The 18,410-nt window shown below is 40.2% G+C and overlaps 1 protein-coding gene across 3 annotated transcripts in view; it reads left to right on the plus strand.

Moving 5' to 3' along the window:
- Positions 1 to 18,410, plus strand: part of LOC124168463 (B-cell lymphoma/leukemia 11A-like) — an 888,367-nt gene that overhangs the window by 822,663 nt on the left and 47,294 nt on the right. For 2 of the 3 annotated variants that reach the window (XM_046546725.1, XM_046546724.1), the window contains exons 4-5: positions 11,453 to 11,681; positions 14,255 to 14,758. In XM_046546725.1, coding sequence (XP_046402681.1) covers positions 11,453 to 11,681; positions 14,255 to 14,758 — 733 coding nt within the window. Of the gene's footprint in view, positions 1 to 11,042; positions 11,332 to 11,452; positions 11,682 to 14,254; positions 14,759 to 18,410 lie in introns of those variants that run through there. The other variant, XM_046546726.1, reaches the window with a different exon arrangement.

Here is an 18,410-nt window from a genome sequence, read left to right on the forward strand (position 1 = left end):
GTTGCCTCTAATGTAAAAAAGCTTGAGAGATTGAATGCTAAGGGAAATTAACTTCCAATGAAGTCAGTGAAATGTTATACTTGTATTGGGTATTTATCCATTGATCTCGGTTATATCTGCAATGAAAATTTAGAATACAATTTGTACACATTATACCCAGGATTTCCTATTCCCTATGGGGAATGATTCCCTGCGGGGATTGATTCCCTATGGGGAATGATTCCCTGCGGGGATTGATTCCCTGCGGGGATTGATTCCCTGCGGGGAATGATTCCCTGCGGGGAAAATCCCCATTGCCAATTCCCTGTAGGGAATTTCCCTGTAGGGATTTACAATAGGGTACTTATCCACTATTTGACATCCAAGGCTAATACTGAGGCCATTGTGACAACAAACGAGTCGAACCATAGGTTTTAAAGTGTTCTCAAGTCAGTGGTGCAGTTGATTTTCCAGTATTGTTGATTTTTTGTACCTCCGAAGGTCATAATGGGGGTCAAAGGTCATAAAGGCATGATTTGATAAAACAGGGAAATTATGCATAAGCATGGATGTGATGGCTATTAATTACGGCAGGCGGCTTCCTATTTGGGGCCACTGCGTGACGTGCAGCCATCCGTCCTTGGAGCAAGAGGACTCTTCCTTCAGCAGGGAAGAGAGGCCAGCAGCAGCCGTGTCAGGCGGTGCGGCACTTAAATCCTGCACCCAGTGGCCATCCCTCTTCCCAAAGCGCCGCTCTCCCCCAAAACGAGCCCTCCCAAGCAGTAATGGATGCGCCATAATCTGAAGGCCCTTGAGAGGCCCTAAAGGTTTCGCGACGGCAATTGTTCTGCCAAAGCGAGATACGACGTGGGAAGCGTGGGTTTTCCTTGGGTAATGGGTTGGCGGTTCGCTGGTGAGCCTTTGGGTCGGCCAATGTATGTCCGGTCGAAGTTTCAGTCCGGCAAGTTGAGCCCACCAGCCTCGAAGGGAGCGAGTCTTGGAGGATTAGATTGAGGCACACGGAAAATACTGTGAATCCACCTCGAAGAGACTGCGAGACATGCCTAATGCCAAATGAGGCACTGAAGCTAAGCTTAAAAAGCCTTCTACAAGCATCATTCGATAGTTTATCATCAAGAGCACAGAATATTCAATTATTATTTAGCAAAATATCGTTTTTTTCAATTACTAAGTTCATTTCTGATATTACGTTTATATCGTTAGCATCGAGCATACAGGAAATCTAGCAATGGAACATCGTTAAGAATGAATCCAATTGGCTCTCTTCCTGTTACACGCATATTTGGTGGTTATGCATTGCTGGTTTTTGTTTCTTCCTCAAAACGTTGCATCTATTTATGGAGGAATTTTATGTCACAATATAAGTAATGGGGTCAAATTTAATCTATAAACTTATATTTTAGCATAGTGAGCAACTCTGCTGGCAATTACTTTCCTTCTACTTGCGTGCACTGGTACAATGAAGCTATTGCACCCCATTAAAGGACTATTTTCTCGTACGAATAATGTGAAAACAGAGTCTCAGAGTGCCACGAAAATAAGGAGAGAAGGGCTTTCGTAAGACCTCTCCCTGATTTGGCAAATCATAGTATTGTGATTATACATATTATAATTGTGGTAATTTGCTTTTAGCATTTATTGGCGGGGATTTTCCATTTTTATAACTTTAAAGAACATGCCACACATTATGCATGTGGCAGCCCATAATATCAGTCTGTCACATAAATGACGGTGGTATTCACATTGAGAATGTCTCTATGTTTTATGGAGTAATCGCAACTTGATTTTAAGAAAAGCTGCCGATCAAGGGAATAATACGGGTTTAAGAAAGATAAGATAATTTGGGTCTTCTCAATCCAAAGACGCGCGTGTTTCCAAAATCCAATACTAGTTCTTCCGGAAATTTATCGCAAAATTTACAATAACTATGAAAATTTGTGGTGTACTTTGCTAACGTTACCTTTTAACCTTCTTTTTTATGAGTTCAAAAGAATTTTAATTTCTGAAATTATTGAAGCCATTCGCTCCTAATGTTGTATTGAAATCCTGATGAAAAATCTCGCTTTTTAGAAGTTCTCATAATTTATGGCGGTATTTCGTGATACCAAAAATTGAAGACTATCGTTTCAGAGAGTTAAAGGGAGTCTTTTCTCAAAGTTAGCCTTAGCGACTTTATTGAAGTTGATCCCGCGCCTTCTGTGAATAAGATAATGAACCACCCAGCATTAGGGGAACCGCAAATCAGGCTGCGGGTAACCATAACAGCGCCACCTTGCAAGCCCTAGCAAATCCTCAGTGGGAAATTGCCCTGCGATAGATTAATGGCCATTGCATGGAAAATCGGAAGGTTCTCGCAGGAATGTTGGCGTGTCTAGATAGCTATTCCACGAGGGGTAGTCGCATTCATTCATGCTTGCAGCATCTGTTGGATGGTTGCGCATCGTATAATTCTCATTCCGAGTCATCCAATCACTGCTTAACTTGTGGTCTTCTGTTCACAGCGCTGTCGTTTTTCACACCCGTTAGCCGCAAGGCCTCAGAAATCCTCAACGGTTCTTATTTACAGTAAGCAAACACGAATCAGTGAAATCATTTCCAGTAAAAGACGTGAATGTTATATGATACTGGAAAGTCGGACCTAGTTTTCCTGAGGCGTAGAGTGAGGTTAGAGTGCAGTAGGAATAGAAATTTACGATCTAAAACAGTTCATGAAAAAAAAAGTCAAAATCCAAATGAGTTCTGTCTTTTTAGAAATGTATACCTCTCTCTGCAGTTTATTAGAACATGCATTTACTTATTTCCGATGTTTATTGTTGAAAAATAGCTTTAAAGATCAATATAATTACTAAAATCTTATATTTTTTTAAATTCCATTGCTTGCAAGTATAGACCTTTTCGTAATATTATGAACTATTTGTTACTTTCGTGGCATTATTACAAATTCTATTTTACTGCATCTTTTCTATGAGTTGGAAATGGAAATTTTCCGGTTAATTACAAATAAAATATTTGTTTTGGGCTGAATTGATTTTAATGCTTCTAAGGATTGATGAGCTCAGTGGTTGCCCCTAAATTTCAAAATGGGCAGCCATTCATTAAAAATTAAATGCATTCAAATGAGCAATCTATCCAGACCTCTCCACCCCTGCCAAACGTGGCAAAGCGACCACATTTCAGTGGAGCCTAAGCGTCCGTGATCATTCATTACTGCAGGTTTCAATGCATTATCTGATGCAGTCCGTTTTTCGACGTAAGTAGTCGTAATCATATTTGGAATAAACGCGTGTTGTTTTGCCCTCTGACGGAAAGATAACGCGCAAACAAATGTCCCTGCTAATTTACGTCACCGTTTCCAAAATAATCAAATTCCATGCATTGCGATGATGTCGATTTTATTGGCATCAGGAAAAGCATAATTTGACCTTTGCGTTGGAGCCCTATTTTTGTTGCTTTTTTTTCGAATAATTCAAGGAGTAAATGAATTTATTTATCACTTCTCACTCAGTCAGTCGGTAATTAAAATAAGATAATAATAAAATTAGGTAAACTCTCAACGGCAACGCTCTGACGACGACAGATCGGCTCCGTTGCATTATGTTTATCTTTTGCACGCGATGAGCTCCATCATATCGACTGATGACGTCCACAGAAGATTGGGGAAATTATTTTAATACCTGGTTAAAATACACCAATAGAAATATTAATAGCTAGTTATCAAAATCATCAATTGTAATGTATTATGCCCAAATTAATGAAAACATTTTGTGCATACCTTCACTTAAGTCACCTTCGTGGATCTTTGGCCCTAAACAATGAATTTGTCGTTTCGCACTTACTTAATTCTTTTAAACTAGCATTCTTATTGATCCTAAGCTATGTTGCCAATGATAAGGCCGAATAATCTTCGACCGGTCAATAATCTTTTCCTCAGTTTTCGTCCCAAGAGATAGCGTAAACGTTGAGCTCTAAAAACCATTCTCTTGCTAATATCCTGCGCTGTGGATTACATCCATGGAGAGACTATCGCTTACAACTGGAGGCGTCGCTTTTATGAATCGCTTCCAATGAGCGTCCTACACAGTCTTGTTTATCGCTCCTCGGTTTCCATGGCGACTTCGCGACGGCTTTGCCGCATCCACACGACCTCGGTAACAAGCGACATGCATTCGCATAACCCAGTGCTGTCTTCGTGTTCGAATTTTTGAAGCTCCTCCGAATATAAATGACCAATGGCAAGAAAACGTGACATTACAGTGCAAATAATTTCACTCATCTCCCTTCTGGATCATCTCCACTTTCGATGAATCTTCTTCCCCGATCCATTTTCGCTCTCAATGTCTCGGAATTGTCATTCGTCTCTTCATACTTCCTTTTCCGGTTGCGGCCGCGCCAGCATCGCTGACCTCGCTTGTGAGTGGCGAGGCTGTGTGAACGGACCATTATGCTCCATTTATTTATCAGGTTCTTCAGGTTTAGCAGGATTAGTCAATACAATTTATGCTCTTTTTCCTTGCGTCGACGTTTCATTTATTAATTTAGGACTTCATATAGGGAATAATTAGAGAATGTCTAAGGTATTGGCCATTGATAATATAAGCCGCTTTTTTCATTCCCTTTCATGTTTCAAATCCTCATAGTGCTTAAATAAATAATCAAATCTTGGCGCAAGTAAAGAGGAAATAATTATGTTGACCTACTCTCCATAAGAATAACCTGATAAAAATGATCTTGTCCAATCCTTATCACTATTCATTAATTTACAAAATACCCTAAGGACACAAGAGTTGCCTTTAGCAATTAATTTAAATATGAAATATTTGTATAACACCGAAATTTTTGTAGACAGAATGTAATTTATCAAAAAGATTTTTAAAAATAATTTATTCATGCGAACACTCGAAAACTTGTAACAAATGAATTTACAGATACCTTTTATGCAAAACGTGTTGTAATATAATTAATCAAAATTGATATAGACAAAAAATATAAATATGTTATCGCAACAAAGTAACTAACACACCAAGAAAATAGATAATTCTGTGTCATAAATTCTCTTTAGTTATTTTTTTTCATATTAATTTGTTAAAAAGTTTCATTGGGTATTTTTTGTACAGCTAAATCAATTTTTATGCGTTATCCTTTTTGTACTTATTGTGGCACTCCTCTTTTTCACATTATAAACGTTGTAAGTGGAAAATAAATTCCCGAAACATCGGCACATAAATTAATTTTTTTATAAATGACCTAGACCTCAATATTTCATTTTAAACACAAAAAAGAGGTGGAGTACAAAATATATGTATATTTTACTATAAAAAATAACAAGATAATGAAAATTTGCGTAAAAAATTGAAAGAAGAGAAAGCAAGAGTGTTTTCGTGACAATGAGCAACTGTGGAAGTGAAGCCAGTTGTATTATGAAGGTGAAAGTTTATTTTCGCCTCCATATGATCAGTTTCTTTCACCTTCATGAGGTACCGATGTAATTGATGCCAAATTGCCATGTTAGTTGCGCAGTAATTGAAAGCGCAGTATTTTTCGCAGTGACCCGGGATTTCTTAGATCCGTGGTTCGATCCCGGTCCAGGGTAATTTTTCGTTGTGTCCGTTAATGTGAATTCCACCGCCATTCTCGCGGCAGGCTTGAAATAAAGCGCAACAGTTTTAGAGCTGAGTTCGTTAATTTTGGGGAAATTGATGAGAGTTTGCATGTGCATCTATAACGGATATAAATTTCAATATTTCTGGGTGGTGAGTGATATATTCATCGCCACCAAATTGAAAGGATTATATCCAAACAGTACAGTCGTCAATTGACCTGTGTCCGACTTAATCCGCGACATGAACAAAATGCAAAGGAGGGCAGCGCGGTTCGTCAAAAACTTGCTACGGGCGTACTGACAGCGTTACCTAGATGTTAAGCGAATTGGGCTGCGAGCCATTGGAGACTCGGAGGCTGCGCGCTAGGCTCAGATTGCTTGAACAATTGAGAATGGATATTTTTAAGAGCAACATGGAGGACATAATATTAAGGCTGCACTATATTTCCAGGTCCGATAGAAGCGATAAATGAAGAGAGATGTTTTGCCGAACGGATAGATATGGGAATTCGTTTTTCCGTTTTCCCAGACGGGTGGTGTCCTAACACCCCCTGCCACACGCCTTTTAGGCGGCTTGCGGGGTATTATGTAGATGAGGGCGTGAATTCGCTCATTGCAGAACAAAATTATGAAAAGCTGAGGGTAACAGCACATCCAGTAAAAATATGTCCTCGTTCCCCCTTATGGATCACGGGAAAAACGGTAGTGAAAATATGTTGGTCGTATACGTACATATATCATGTGCCTAAAACCTCATTTTTTTGGTAGATAAAACTGTGAGAATTGATGAAAATTGTGTAAAATCCGTAGAGAATGAGTGGCTTGGGGCGTATTTTATATAGGGGGTTACTTGTTGCAGGGCATGGTACGACGGGCACCATGCCTCTTCGTTTGCGAAAATAGAATGAAAGCATGTAACTTCATTTCAAGAAGGGTTTCAAAGAATTTGATGCGATATCATGAGGACGTAGCACGCTGAAAATCAGTGATATTCCGGAAAAATGTAGAAAGAGAAATGTAGCAATAAATTGACGACCAAATTCATGATTGGATAGGAAGTCTATTAAACTGAAGAGTAGATTACTTCACATACATAATACTAAGAATAATTTCAAATTACTGAAGGTTTAGAGTAATTTCATGCGCGTCAGATTCATTATTTTGAATCGATACATTATGACATATATATTTTGAATTGATTCAACTATAATTTGCAAAATAATTAAATTGAAATTCGATCACCTAGACTTGATATGTGCAAGTCTTATAAAAAGTATTGAATAAATTTTTTGAGTGTATTCCATTGTTTACTCAAATTAAATTTGCAATAAAAATGAAAACTGTTTTTTAATGATGGAATGAGCCCTTTCGCTCTAAATCTATTTACATTTTACTTTTAAAATGATATTTCTACGAAGGAATGCATGGTTCTGTCCATTATTTCTTTCCGTTAAGCAACTTTTGCTTCCACGTTCCTGCCGTAGCTTTTCCGACTTGGCTTGCACTGAATCAATAGAACGCTTCTATCATAACTGGAGACCGCAGACTCATAATAGTGGGCTTCTTATCTATCGTTTAGCAATTTGCAAATCTAAATAATTCAGTACGAAAATTTACAGGTTATTTTTTAATTGGAGAAAGATTTAGTGCTTTCCCAACGAATAGACTGCGTGAAGAGTTCCCAGGATCACCACTGGATCACGAACTGCACTTTTGCCGACGTTTCGATGTCCGACTCGGCCATCGTCCTCATCGGGGCTGTGAGTGATCCTCTCCACAGCCCAGATGAGGGTTTCCAGCCGAGTCAGGCTTGGAAACGTCGCCAGTCATGCAGTTCCTCACCCGTTGGCGATCCCGAGAACTCTTCACGCATAATTTTTCTTTTTTTCTTTTTAATTAAACTCGCTGCAGCATGGGGAAATCATGCAATCGCATGTTGAAATTAGGTCGCACGTAAAGAAATAGGAATTTGGAATATTATTAAACCAAGATGACAGGACCTAAGATGATCAGGAGTGCTTCAATTCTGACTTTTTTCCTGGAGCAGAATTAGCTTCCTCGTGAATATTTGAGGTAATAGTGATAGGTCTTGAAATCTTCCACAAAACGTGGCCAGCGATAAAAATTTAACTCGTTTCCCAGGAGGGGAAACCTAGATTTTCTTATTCTTAATAAATCACTCCAATGAAATATATTTTATCGATTGGCTCGTTGTTGTGTTTAATATTTTACCAAACGTTATGATGCTTTTGGATATCTCTCTCTTCTAATTCCATTTTTTCTAACTGAAGCCAGCAGCAGTATAATTTTAATTGCCGTAGACTGGCCGAATTTGGGTCAGACTATATTATAACGTACTTAATTGTATCCTTTTATTTCTGGAAAATATGAGTCGTAGTCTTCTTGGAAATATCTGCGATATTGTTTTTAATTTATTTTATCATCACTCAGGGAATCAATTGGCAGCATATGTCCATTTAAAATGTGAGGAATCATCTCGATTGGTTTTCAACTGCTTGAATTAAATAATTTATTTCGCAATTCCATGGTTTACGATGGACTTAGTTTGCTGTCGCATTTCTTAATGTCCTTTTTAGAATTTATATTTCATGGCAGTGATTCATTGCAAAGATCATCATTTTATCCGCTGTAATGAAAAAGGGACGGGGAAATTCGAGTGAATTCGATTCGAAAAAACACTCAATTACTCTATTTGTACGAAGGAAAAAAATTTCAATCCTTACTCTCGAATTTTACTGTGAAGATACAAATTGTAATAGAATGTGTGAATCACCGTGAGACACTTTTTTGTATCATTTATTGTAAATGCTTCGGATAGACGGTATTTCTGTGCGATGATTTTTTGTAATAAATTTTCGCACCACATACAATGCCTGCAAGCGTCGACCTTCAATTTTACTCGTGCTTCTTTTTACGGCAAAGTTTCCATTTCTCTGACGTCCAGTGGTAAAAATTTAGATGCGATAACATTTCCATCGGATTTACGATTTTATTAATTTAACATGAAAATGGACATTTAGCACACGTTTATACTTTTGAACGCAGGTATTCTTCGTAAAGAAAAAATCATTTTTCAATTGGGATCGTATTAGGAGGCATACTCGGAGATTGGGATGTTGGCATGCTAAAACCTGGCCAGAGTTTCATTCAATCGCCTTGCAGAGGGATCGCCTTTCTTCTCTAACGTTTCCACCGCCAATACTTAGGTATTCGCCATTTCAGAACTGTTTTCCTAAAATGAATGGAAAATGCTGAAGGCGTCATCGAGATGTTTAAATGCAATGACAATAATAACAATAACTCCTGATGTTTTCAAGAGGTTATAAAATCAAAAAAATCTAAAATAAAATAAAAATCTAACTAACTAATTCGTCGTAGGAGTCTAACTTTATAATATGTCTGATACCCCAATTACGAAGGTAGGATTCGGGGTCACCGACAATTTGTTCCTTTTTCTTCTGCATAACGTACATGAGCCTTTGACATGACCTGTGTGCTATTTTTTTACACGTGGTCTCATCGACCCAATATCACATGGCGTAATTTTACAGTTTTCGGCTGAAGACGATTTTGGGGCAGGAATTCTATTCCCCTTCTCGAAGAGCAGTCCAAGCCAAAGTTTACAGTGCCACACTCATAAGTGTAAACCCTAATATAAACTCTATGGCTACACTGTAAACGAGCGCAAGAGTTTGTTCGTGAAAAACCGGTGACGCGGGAGGAACGGTGGCGCCAATGGGATTGCAAAGAGACCGTCACGGAGAAGATTTTTTCAACTCACCATTTAAGCCTGAATCGCGCCATCATTTTTTCCGTCCCTATTCAGTGATCGCTCATTGACCCATTACTTTTTTAATCGCACAATCATTCCCACCGTCCCTCTTACCATCCCTCATTCGGCCATTTTCCCTCATTTACAACTGTCATTTAGTTAAACATTCAAGCGTGGCGTTATAATCACCGTTAGCGGGAGTGCGTTCTGACCGGCTGAAATACAGCACAAGCGATGGTTTCAACGGTGGGAAAAGGGACATAGCCGAATGATGGAATGAGGGATAGGATTTCCATCCCTGGAGCCATCGCGGAAAGTAATCGCGTGAATCGGTCATTTTTCCTCCATCATTGGAGCGATAGCTGGAGCTGTCCCTCGAAAAGGATGGAGGAAATCGATCGTACGATTGAGGCAGTAGGGTGCGTGTTAAGTGGCTGTTAACTCATTCAGACCCGAAATCGTTACTTAATAAAACAATTCAGCGAATGGAAGGGAAAGATAAATTACGGCAAAAAATCGGTCTTCAGCCTTCATCCTTTTATAATGCGCAAAGGGTAAGAAAAAAAAGACTTTGCTGTTCCACAAAATAAATTATGTATTTGTGACCAGTATCGATACGGCGTATCATCATCTGGCCGTTCGAAATCGATTTACCTACGGCCGATATCGATACGGCCGTATCGAAACCGGTCGCAAATATATAATTTATTCTGTGGAACAGCAAAGCATTTTTTTCTTACTCATTGTGCATCATGAAGGAGTTCGACCATGCTACGCCACCCACCATCGCATCCTTTTATAAGTTAAGAAGAATACGAGAACATGGAATATGGACTCTCAGTGCCTCAACACCCTCAGTTAAGAATGATAAGTGGAGTCTAGAAATATTCTAAAGATCCATGCATTGAAGCAATCGCCACCAGTTGACGGCGTCATTAGAGCTTATTTATTCTTTCAGAAAGAACCTTTGATCGGGAAATAGCTCTCAATTTTTTAAGAACAACTGACCACACGCGGCACAAGGCCGAGGATTAGCATTGATCCGCTCAAAATGAGCTCGTCTTCAGCTTTTCTGCCAAAAGATTATGCCTGGCGATATTTCGTCGCGAATAGAGAAATAGCCGACCAAGGATTGAAGAAGGGGAAAAAATCAGGTCTCTTTTGTGAGATAAATATGATGATAACGTCGTGTATTCCACTCAGCTTTATATCGACTGGTTTCAACACTCATGCGTGTTGCTATCAAGAGGACATACAATTTTTTCTCTCATCTACAGTCTTTAATATAAGTACTGATGTTTAAGGGGGTCGGGAAAGGTAGTAAGGCTACTCGGGAAGGATAAACTCTCCAGAGAAGGAGAAACTTTAAACTTTGAATTCGTGGTCATATAGGCCTCTCAACGGGAAAGTATGAAAGAACGTAGGAAGGAAAACAAGATTGGTCGGATTGAACGGTTAAAGAGGCAGCAATGCTAATGCTATTCGTGGGCCATTTACCTGTGAAGTTGCGAGAAAAGGCAGTATTGGTACTGGAAGTCCTTCACCTCTGCACACAGCGCGCACAAAGATGTACAAACATGGCAGAGTGAATGGGGATGTTATCGGAAGCAGACAGTGGTGCTGAGCGCACTTGCAGCGTTCGGTGATGAGAAAACAACGCATAGGACGCGTTGGACGAAACCGAAAGTTGCACTACGGGGTTTGCGAGCACTTATGTGGTGCACTCATGTACTAACTTTGGTCGCAATCCGTGTAGCTGGGTGGAAATGCATAGTGGGCAGACAAAAAGACATCCTCTTTTATGTGTATGGACTTAACTCGTGGAAGGGGCGAATCTTGCTATGTTCTCGTGTGCTACTTCATTGTCTCTTCATCACGAAACACTACTTATTTTGGTTCTGAGCTACAGACACGTTTTAACTTAACATCATACTGCCCGGTAGGTGTATCGTAGTTACCGCAGCCGTCTCTCCCTGCTATGCTACAAAATAGACTCGTCGTGTCTAAACACGAACTTGAAACAGAGCAATAATTGAGAAATGTTTCCTTTGGCCTGGCAGCAACACCACCAGCACCACGACCCCGTGCACCCTCCTTCGCCGGACTTCGAGCGCCAGCTGGAGCAACTGAAGGAGAGCCACGGGGTGACTGCGGCGAATGCGGCAGCCGTGGAGCAGCAGCAACCGACCAACCCACTGCAGGAGCAGCAGCAGCTGCGACCAGCGGCGGCGGCGGTTCCCGCTCCAAGCGAAAACGAGCCCCCGGTCGCACCCATCTCCAGGAAAGACGGTGAGGAGGAGGTCCCTGTTATCCGTGGAAAATTTTAAATAATAAACTATTCTTCTGGGTGGCTAACAATTGCAAGTTTTTGTTCCACCAGCTTAAGAAACAATGCTTGATTTTGTTTCAAGAGGTATTAAAATTCTCTGATAGACATTTTACAATTTACTCTTTAACATAAGTTACTTGTTACGTTATTTTTCTCATCTCAGTACATGATTGCGAAGACAGTCAAAATAACTTTTATGTCGCAAATCGGTGTGTCAAATGATTAATTTACACCGATATATTTTTTGGTTCATTCCCGGCGAACAATTTCAGTAAAGTTTTCTCGTGTTTTGCACCGGGTCATGTCCTCCATGTCTCCTTCCGCCGTTTCGATGGGCGAGTAGTTCATCGAAACGTTAGAAGGAGACATGGAGGACCTGACCCGGTGCAAAACCCGAGAAAACTTTACTGCATTAATTGAGACCCATTCTCCTTCCGGGGTAGACCATTGCCAAGTAAGGGAAAGCCGCTTTCGAATATATTCATTCTTTCCAACTTTATTTGGCGTTAGGGTTTCCTTGTCTTCGTGCAGTCGTTTTCAATAGTGCGTGGACACCTAACAGCTCCTCTTAACTGATGGGGCCGGGTCGATGGAAACATGAAGTACTTAACCTTTGCCTTCACCGCACCAAGAACCGTCGAGGACGGACGCGACTGAGCTACCGATGCGGGAGTCAAACTTTGGGAGCAAATGCCCGATCGAAATTAAGATTAGCGGATGGAATGCACTGAGGTCATTATCGCCCCTGCAGACGTTGAGCCCACGGAAAGTTTTTTTTCGGGCTCCGTGGTGAGGTGGCTTTCTTCAAATCAATATTTGGACTCACCGTTTATGCCTTACTAATATGTGCCTCCGTAACCAAGTTGCGTAACCAACTTTTCTGTGCGCGATAGCTATGGTGAAGTTCTGGGAGGGTTTGAGTTCGAAGTAAAATATTTTTTTTTAATTTTTTAAAAGAGGCATTCTTAACATCAACACAGTAGATGTAGGTGACGCCTGAAAAAGTTAATACTGCATTTCTAACGACTAAATTTATTAAAGTAATGACTATATCCTCGTTAACCCATTCTTTTCTCATCAAAATGACCGAAATGGATGACAGCCTGGTCTTCAAACTTTTTTTCAGGCTCACCTGCGATTTTGTTCTTATGAATTTTTTTGGGGTATGATAGGTACTTTTGATAAGTGAAACTAAAATTTTTCGGCTGATTAATATTTAGTGGCGTCACTCGCTCTCTCCATGATTTTCTGCATACTTTTGATTCCACTGACTTCTCGCATGAATGAGGCCGAAATGCCTTCCACAAGTGGTGGACACTCGTCTCTTGCACCCCCGCTGTTCTGGCTGACATTCCTTTGTCATGATTCCCCATTAGTCCTCCATGGGATTCAGGTCGGGCGTATGAGGTGGCTTTGTGTTCTCTTTACGTTACTAGAAATGAAATGAGAAGTTGGGGCCAAAAGATTTCAAAATAGATAATATATGCATTCGATCATAAATTTATAATGTTTAACTGTCGTCAGACTATTTACAGTTTGAAATTTGAAAGAGTTCATATACCAATTCAATTCCACCTCGTCCTTGGAGCTAATTGTAGTTTGCATACCCACTGGAAGGAAAGCCAGTAATCACGTAACTTCCCACATATTTTCTTGCCCAAGAGCCATAAATTTGAATAATGAGATTATCGATATAATTACTATCATTTCTCATATTTTAGGGCTATCTAATGATTTCAACGACTACATTTGGTACTACTACATTATCTGGTTATTTATTGAGAATTGTCAATATTATGAGTAGAAATACTACTCAACCGTAATTAGTCACAAAGACACAATAAGGTGCAACCACTGCCAGTTCCCCTGCTTGTTTCCTCTCTGTGAATGGATCTGTCGAGAGAAATGTGTTAACGTAGGTAGATTCATCATTTTAATATATTTAGTCGTTCAAAAAAAAATTAATATTAATTTTCTCTTGAGTCAACTTTTCCGATTGTGTTGATCTTCAGAAAACATATTATTATGCAGAACGAAAGATATTTTATTTACTATGGACTCGAATCCTTCTCGAATTCGAATTTATCCGCAATAACGGCGTAGGAAATTAACTCAACTACGGAGCTAGAATGGAGTTTTGCAGAAACGGAGAGTCCAAATATGTCTCTGAAGAAAGAAAAAAACCTCGCCACGGAGTCCGAAAGAAAACACTCATACGTGAGCGTGGACGCGAGTTTCCTCACTGCATTCTATCCGCTAATCTCAAATGCGCTTTCGTCCTGGAGTTTGACTCCATCTTCGGTCGCTAAGCCGCGTCCCTCCTCGACGGCTAGAGCTCGCGTGAAGACAAAGGATGCTGGTTGCTTCATGTGCCGACCTTACATATTTTCACCGACTCGTCCCCATCAGTTAAGTGGAACTCGTTGGTGACTACGTCATATTACTGAAAACGATAGTACATTTTCCTGCCGATTAGAATCTCAGGGAAATTCGTTCTCCAACGTTTTTCTCCCTCTTCCCCGCTCGCACATAGAGCTGTTCACTCCTGGGCTGGGCGTGGAGGAGGTCAGTTTCCTGGGTCCGATCCGAAGGCCGGGCTCGGGCGAAGAGGGCGAGGAGGGCAGCGGGGGGGCGGGCGCCCCGGGCGAAGTGGCCCCGCTGCAGCCGGACCTGCTGGAGTCCGAGGCGGACGTGCTGGAGGAGCTGAAGAAGCTGAGCAGCGTGCACGACGCCATCACGGACCCCCTCTTGCAGTTGCGACCGGAGATGCAGCCGACGGCGGACGACGACGAAGGCGTCGAGGAGGAAGAGGGCGGAGGGGGGGTGAGGGGAGCGGAGACGCAGGCGCCGCGGGTGGAGAAGGCGCGAATCGTGGGGATAGGGGGGGCGACGGGCGATCACTTCGTGGTGTCTGGCTCGCGAGAGGGTGAGGACGACGATGAGGAAGATGAAGAAGAGGAGGATGATGAAGAGGAGGATGATGAAGAAGAGGACGAACTGGAGGGCGAGGGCAATGCAGACAATCGCCGGGAAGAAGGTAAGGGACCACGTCTTCAAGTTCAATTGTAAAATTGATTGTTTGAGGTGTGACCAGGTGAAATTGCTTCATGTTGATTTAAAAAAACATGTAAATTTCTCGTAAATGATTTTAATAACGGCCAGTTTTGTCGTTGTGCGACATCGTCAGGTGCAAATACAGGGAGATTATGACTTTATATTCATTGAGTCAGTAGGGTTGGAAGGCTGGCGAAGGTGGGGAAGTTAGGGAGAAGGGTACGGTGGTCTTAAATGCATACAAAGTCACCAAATGGGAAGAGACCTATGCTCGTTTCATTGTTATCCTCCCATTTTGTAACTTTCTTTGCCTCCCATTGGGTAACTTTGTGTGACCACCATACCCTCCTCCCTAACTTCCCCACCTTGACCAGCCTTCCACCCCTACATACACAATGAATTTAAGGTCGAACTCTCCCCCGTCTCCTGTATTTGCACCTGACAATGTCACACAGCAGCAAAACTGGTCATTATTAAAATCATTTATGTGAAATTTACAAGGTTTTTCATTCAACTTCCAGTTCGATATTCAATTCCATTCATTTTATGAGGCATTCCATGCCAATTCATACAGGAAAATACTTTCATGTGTTTGCAATTTTCATAAAACTGGAATTCATGGATGGGCGTTGGGTTGGTGTGGTACCTTGAGCTCTGCTTTCCCACCTTCTGGGTCTGGGCTCAAATCCCTGTGGTGATGGGGATCTTTCAGAGATGATCCTGTTTTGGGGATTTGAATGGGGGATGTGTTTTTTAATCAAATAATCATCTATCAACAAATTAACAGATTTATATCATGTCCCTTGTGGATAATAAAGTAACATTTATGGCAGAAAGGGGGCCTTAAAATGACTAATAATGATACGTAACAATAACTCTCAAGCTGTATTCCTTGCATTGCTAGTCATTTCAAATGCGCCTCTTAACACTAGAAGGACGGCAGGGGTCATTTGACCCATTTTCAGAATTCAAATTTATTTTTCTCTTATTAAAATACTTTTTTAAATTTTGAAACTTTTTGACTTTGTTCATTTTGGTCTATATTTTGATAAATTAGTGAAAATTCAACAATAAAGTTTTGTTTTAAATTTTTGTGACGTGTTATACCTAGAAGGACGGCTAGCACAACTGGTTTTCGCACTATTTTCATGCCCGTGGGCACTTGAGTGCCATGTATATCATATCAGCAAGAGGCTAGTGTGGTAGATGATTTGCTTCAAAGGGAAATAAAACCTTTTCAATCCTTGATTTGCGTAAATTCATCTAATTATGATATTTTAATTTTGTTTTATATATTGTTCAATGATTATTGTATTATCCACACCGGAAAATCGTCATGTATCCCAAGAATTGTTTTCCATCGTCCAAGATTCAGAGCTCTTAGAGACATTATTTTCAATATCGACTCATCAGGTTTATGAATAACTTACATTTTTCTAGCCTGACGACACTATCACTTGACCTAGCCCCTTTGCTGTGCGTCCAGCATTAGTGCCGCCTGACCCCGTCTGGGTTTGGGGCGGGTTGACTGCACGCTGCGTCCTGGGGAAAAATCCTGTCTCTTTTTGAGAGAGCGGAAGAATTGGGTGGACTGTAAAATTCTACTGTAAATCCTACCCTTGGAATCCCTACGTAGGTCGGAGAAGAAGCATTACTGCAAGTTCCTGGAAGATACGAATCAGGATACGGTTGGCGGTTGAGTCCCTGCCTTTCGAACGGCAATTAGCGTTACTTCTGAAAATTTTGTCCTTTTGTTTGAATTTCTAATGCTCTCCAGCTCTCTATACCTCCAATGCAGCTAGAGAAGATTCTACCATAATGCGCTTTCGTTTGTAGATTTTTTTGCATGCATATCAGTAGCGAGTTGAGGAAGAAAGTAAGAAGTTGAGAATTATATCAAGAGAAGAGAATCGTCGCGATTCAAATAGCTGAAGGTAATATTGAAGATCAGTCTGGAAGTGAATCGTAAACATCAGTTCAAGGACATTCTGACCAATCCATCAACATCTACATGTGATGGAAGCGACGAAGTCCAAGATAGTGAATCCGGTGGCGACTTTGGCGTGATCGCAAATGCACAGCTCTATCCAACAAAATGCAGCTGTCCTTTTATGAGGTAAATTCCAAATAAACCAGACGAATTGGAATCGAGTACTGGGTTTTGACGGATGTGAAATGAAAATACAGCCTAAATGAATTTCCATATTGTGGCAAAGATGATGATTGGCCATCAAATCAAGCGTTGGGCAAATAAATAGTTACTAAAGTGACCGTAGCATACAAGAATTCAGGAATAAATCTAACTTGTAACAATTATTTTCCATCCATCCAGCTGGCAGGATCTCATAAAAAAATGAAAACTTCTCTTGCACGGACGATCTGAAAAAAACAGGCGTGACGCACGAATATCCATGACCCCTAAAATAGCCATGTAATCAATTCAACGCGAATGTTCAAAAATACCTTAGGCCATACTCTTACGTAGAATCAGGCAAACTAGAACAATAATGTACTTTCACTTAGCAGCATGATCTCAGACGACACTATTTCCGAAACGAATAAAAGAATACCAGAGACCATCCTATTTCATAATAAAAACAAAGTGGGAGTAGATATGATGGATACCATGTATCAATTATTTACACGTCTCCAAATCCAACAGCCATATCTCCACGGGCACAAAAAAGAAAAAGGTGCCAAATACCATCAAATTGAATCATTGCACCAATTTCCTTTCCACTTTCCAAATTCCTTTTCATGTGCAAATGGCTGGTGTCTTAACACCCCCTGCCACACGCTTTTAAGCGTCTTGCGGGTTATTGTGTAAAATTAGATGTAGATGAATAAATCGTCCAATGAACGCATTCAGCGCAAAAAAATATTTTGTGGAAACATTGCTGAAGAAATATTGTCTGTCTGAGATTTACAACAAAGTAATAAGTTTTAAAAATTTTAATGCAAATTTTGTAAATCCAGTACCCCTATTGTTTAAACATGTAACACAACTTTTGTATTGAGTGTATGTATTCTCATTATTTGATTTGCAATCGACTACTACGTACGGTTTAATTCATGATTCTTTAAAATAATTGTTACTAGCTTTTGATGATGGAAATAATATTTAATAATGTTAAATAGTGTTTTTAATGAACTGATTCAACAATTAATACGATTAAACTGAATATTAGTTGAAAATTAGGCATTTTTTCCAAAATTCATTTTAGGGGTCAAATGACCCCTAGCCATCCTTCTAGGTAGCGCGAAACTCCCGTCCTCCTAGTGTTAAGCAATGGGAAAGCGTGTTGATGTCACCCACAGCAGTGACGTCAATTAGCAGTGTCAGATCACACTTTCCTTAACTTTTTTATAAGTGAAATATTATTATTTATGGCAAGTTATTTTTATTTAAAGTTCAATGCAATTTTTTGTTTTGGTTACGAATGTATATATTGGAAGTTTTGGTGCAAAATAATTTATAAAAGTATTAATTGACTATTTTGTCTTCTGTTTACCAGTGCCAGAATGGCATTCCTGCACCATGACACCACCTCAGGCATTGAAATGAAACATTTTACCTAATTATTACAGTTATCAGTTATGTAATTTGTTATCTTAACTATTTGAGTGCCGGCTGC

The sequence above is a fragment of the Ischnura elegans genome, chromosome 11 (assembly GCF_921293095.1).
Source record: "Ischnura elegans chromosome 11, ioIscEleg1.1, whole genome shotgun sequence".
Taxonomy (NCBI): Eukaryota; Metazoa; Arthropoda; class Insecta; order Odonata; family Coenagrionidae; genus Ischnura; species Ischnura elegans.